The sequence below is a fragment of the Macrobrachium rosenbergii genome, chromosome 41 (assembly GCF_040412425.1).
Source record: "Macrobrachium rosenbergii isolate ZJJX-2024 chromosome 41, ASM4041242v1, whole genome shotgun sequence".
NCBI lineage: Eukaryota > Metazoa > Arthropoda > Malacostraca > Decapoda > Palaemonidae > Macrobrachium > Macrobrachium rosenbergii.
Genome location: NC_089781.1, coordinates 63,652,724 through 63,654,958, shown reverse-complemented (window position 1 = coordinate 63,654,958; position 2,235 = coordinate 63,652,724). Strand labels below are relative to the sequence as shown.

General features: G+C 45.4%; 1 protein-coding gene across 1 annotated transcript; it reads left to right on the top strand.

Moving 5' to 3' along the window:
- The first annotated feature begins 1,136 nt into the window (after nt 1-1,136).
- On the top strand, nt 1,137-2,009 carry LOC136827200 (uncharacterized). The gene has a single exon (XM_067084970.1). It carries the CDS (start codon nt 1,137-1,139, stop codon nt 2,007-2,009), a length of 873 nt encoding a protein of 290 aa, XP_066941071.1.
- The last annotated feature ends 226 nt before the right edge of the window (nt 2,010-2,235 follow it).

The window sequence follows — 2,235 nt, the reverse complement described above, 5'->3', positions numbered from 1 at the left end:
GATATAGCAGCTAAACAGCTGACCCACAAAACAACACAGACGTCATCTCCTTAAAGCAGAACGGACAAGCAACAACAAAAGCCTCCAACGAGTCCAACAAGAGAATAAAATATGCCCCCATCACATCTGACATCCCATAAGAAGAGATGATAAAAATAATACAAAGGAGTGAAGAAGCTTTCAAAGATGACCTGTGCACCTAACAAGAGCAGCCATTCATCCGAAGAGCCCCCAGAGTCATAGTGATTCAGATGAGCCGGTCCCAGAAAACTCTATGCAAAGAAGGTATTCAAAGAGAAGGAGAGAGGCAGAATATGCCAGAGGCCCCCAGCACATGGTCATCACCCTTACACATGTTTAAAGTCCAGACAAAAGCATGGCACCTGTGGGAGTCACAGATGGCTGAATATGAGGACAAAACTGGACAGACACCATCTTACCAAATATGCAGACATAACAAATCAGGTATAAGGGCAGCAATGTTCACAAGAAATTTATCTGCTAAAGGTATTTGAAGTCCCAGTAGCAAAAGAATATATCGAGAAAACAACAGTCATCACCCCATTTGGCACCTACACATTCAACTACAGCTGTTTTGTCCTCTGTAACTCAGGGGTGACATTCCAAAGATTGATGGACGAGCTGTTCGGGGACCTTCCATTCTGTGTGTTATATGTTGATGGCATACTGACCTTCAGCCCAAATTTAATTAAAACAACACCTCAAAGATGTGAAAATAGTGTTAAAAAGACTGGGAGAAAACGGACTCATAGCGCAGGAAGACAAGTGCGAATGGGCAAAGAAAACGGTGAAGTTTCTGGGGCACCAAGTGAGTCCAGAAGGCATTAAACCTCTCCCAGAGAAATTGAAAGCAATAACACTTCCCCAAACCAACAACAGTGAAATCAGTGCAAGAATTTTCTGGTTTAATAAATTATTACTACCAGTTCATACCACACATTGCAAAAATAGTGAACCCCATTTATGAATGCCATAAAGAAAATAAAAAGAAATTAAATTGGGGAGAACGTCAATACAAAGGATTTATTTTAGCGAAAGAAGCAATAACCTCTGCAACAACACTAATATTTCCTTTACCCCATAGGTCCCTCACTCTGACAACCGACGCAAGCAATATGGCGATGAGCATCATACTTGAGCAGGATACTGATGATGGTCATTGCCTGCTGGCCTTCTGTAAAAAGCTAACCATAGCAGGCAGAATTAGTCAACAATTGACGGGAGCACCTCATTCTACAAAAGCAGTCTGCCACTTCCGCCACATGCTCGAGGGAAGAGGCTGCGTGGTGCAAACAGATCATCAACCACTAGTTCATACTTTCATAAAGTCAGCAGACATATGGTCAGCACAACAACAATGGCACCTGTCAGCGATAGTCGAGCACTCCTGCACCATAAAGTACCTGAAGGGTTCAGCAAACACCGTGGTGGATGCCCTACTAAGAAACTGTGCCAATACCATCCAACTCAGGATAGCCTATCCCGAGATAGAGGAGACGCAGAAGGATGACAAGGGGCTGCAGTGGCTGTGGTGGATCAAACTCACCCCCACATGGAGCAACCCGTCAATCAACAGTGGAATGATGACCGTCACCTGTGAGATGAGTACCAGATGCCCTTGCCCATACTTGCCAGAGGGACTAAGAAGGAGAGCCTTCACTCTTGCCCACAACCTATCTCACCCATCGGGTCGATCAACCATCCGAATCATAGCAGAGCAGTACATCTGGTGGGGGATGAGAAGAGACATGAAGACTTGGACAAGAGAATGCATCCCATGCCAGACGTCAAAAGTCACAGGGCACATCGAAAACGGGATAGAAGAGTTCAAAACAAAGAACCACCAACTTCCCCACATACATGTTAACATAGTTAGGACTCCTACCCACCTCAGAAGGGTGCAAATATCTGTTTACCATAACAGACAGGAACATCAGGTGGCTGGGAACAATACTCATCCGAAAACAGACGGCAGAGATCTGCATTAAATCCCTTTTTGACTGGGTTAGCCGGCATGGAGTCCCCCAGAACATCACCAGCGATAGGGGAGCTAACTTCACATCCGCCCTGTGGAACACCCTCGCTGACAGTCAGGGGATGATAATAACGCATACGACGGCCTGCAACCCTGAAACCAACGGAATCATTGAGAGGATGCACCAATCATTAAAAACAACACTCACCGCCAGATGCCAGGGTGGGAGTTGGAGAAAA

What these genes read in the sequence shown, in the direction of transcription:
- LOC136827200 (XM_067084970.1), top strand. Translation starts at nt 1,137, where the DNA reads ATGGCGATGAGCATCATACTTGAGCAGGATACTGATGATGGTCATTGC.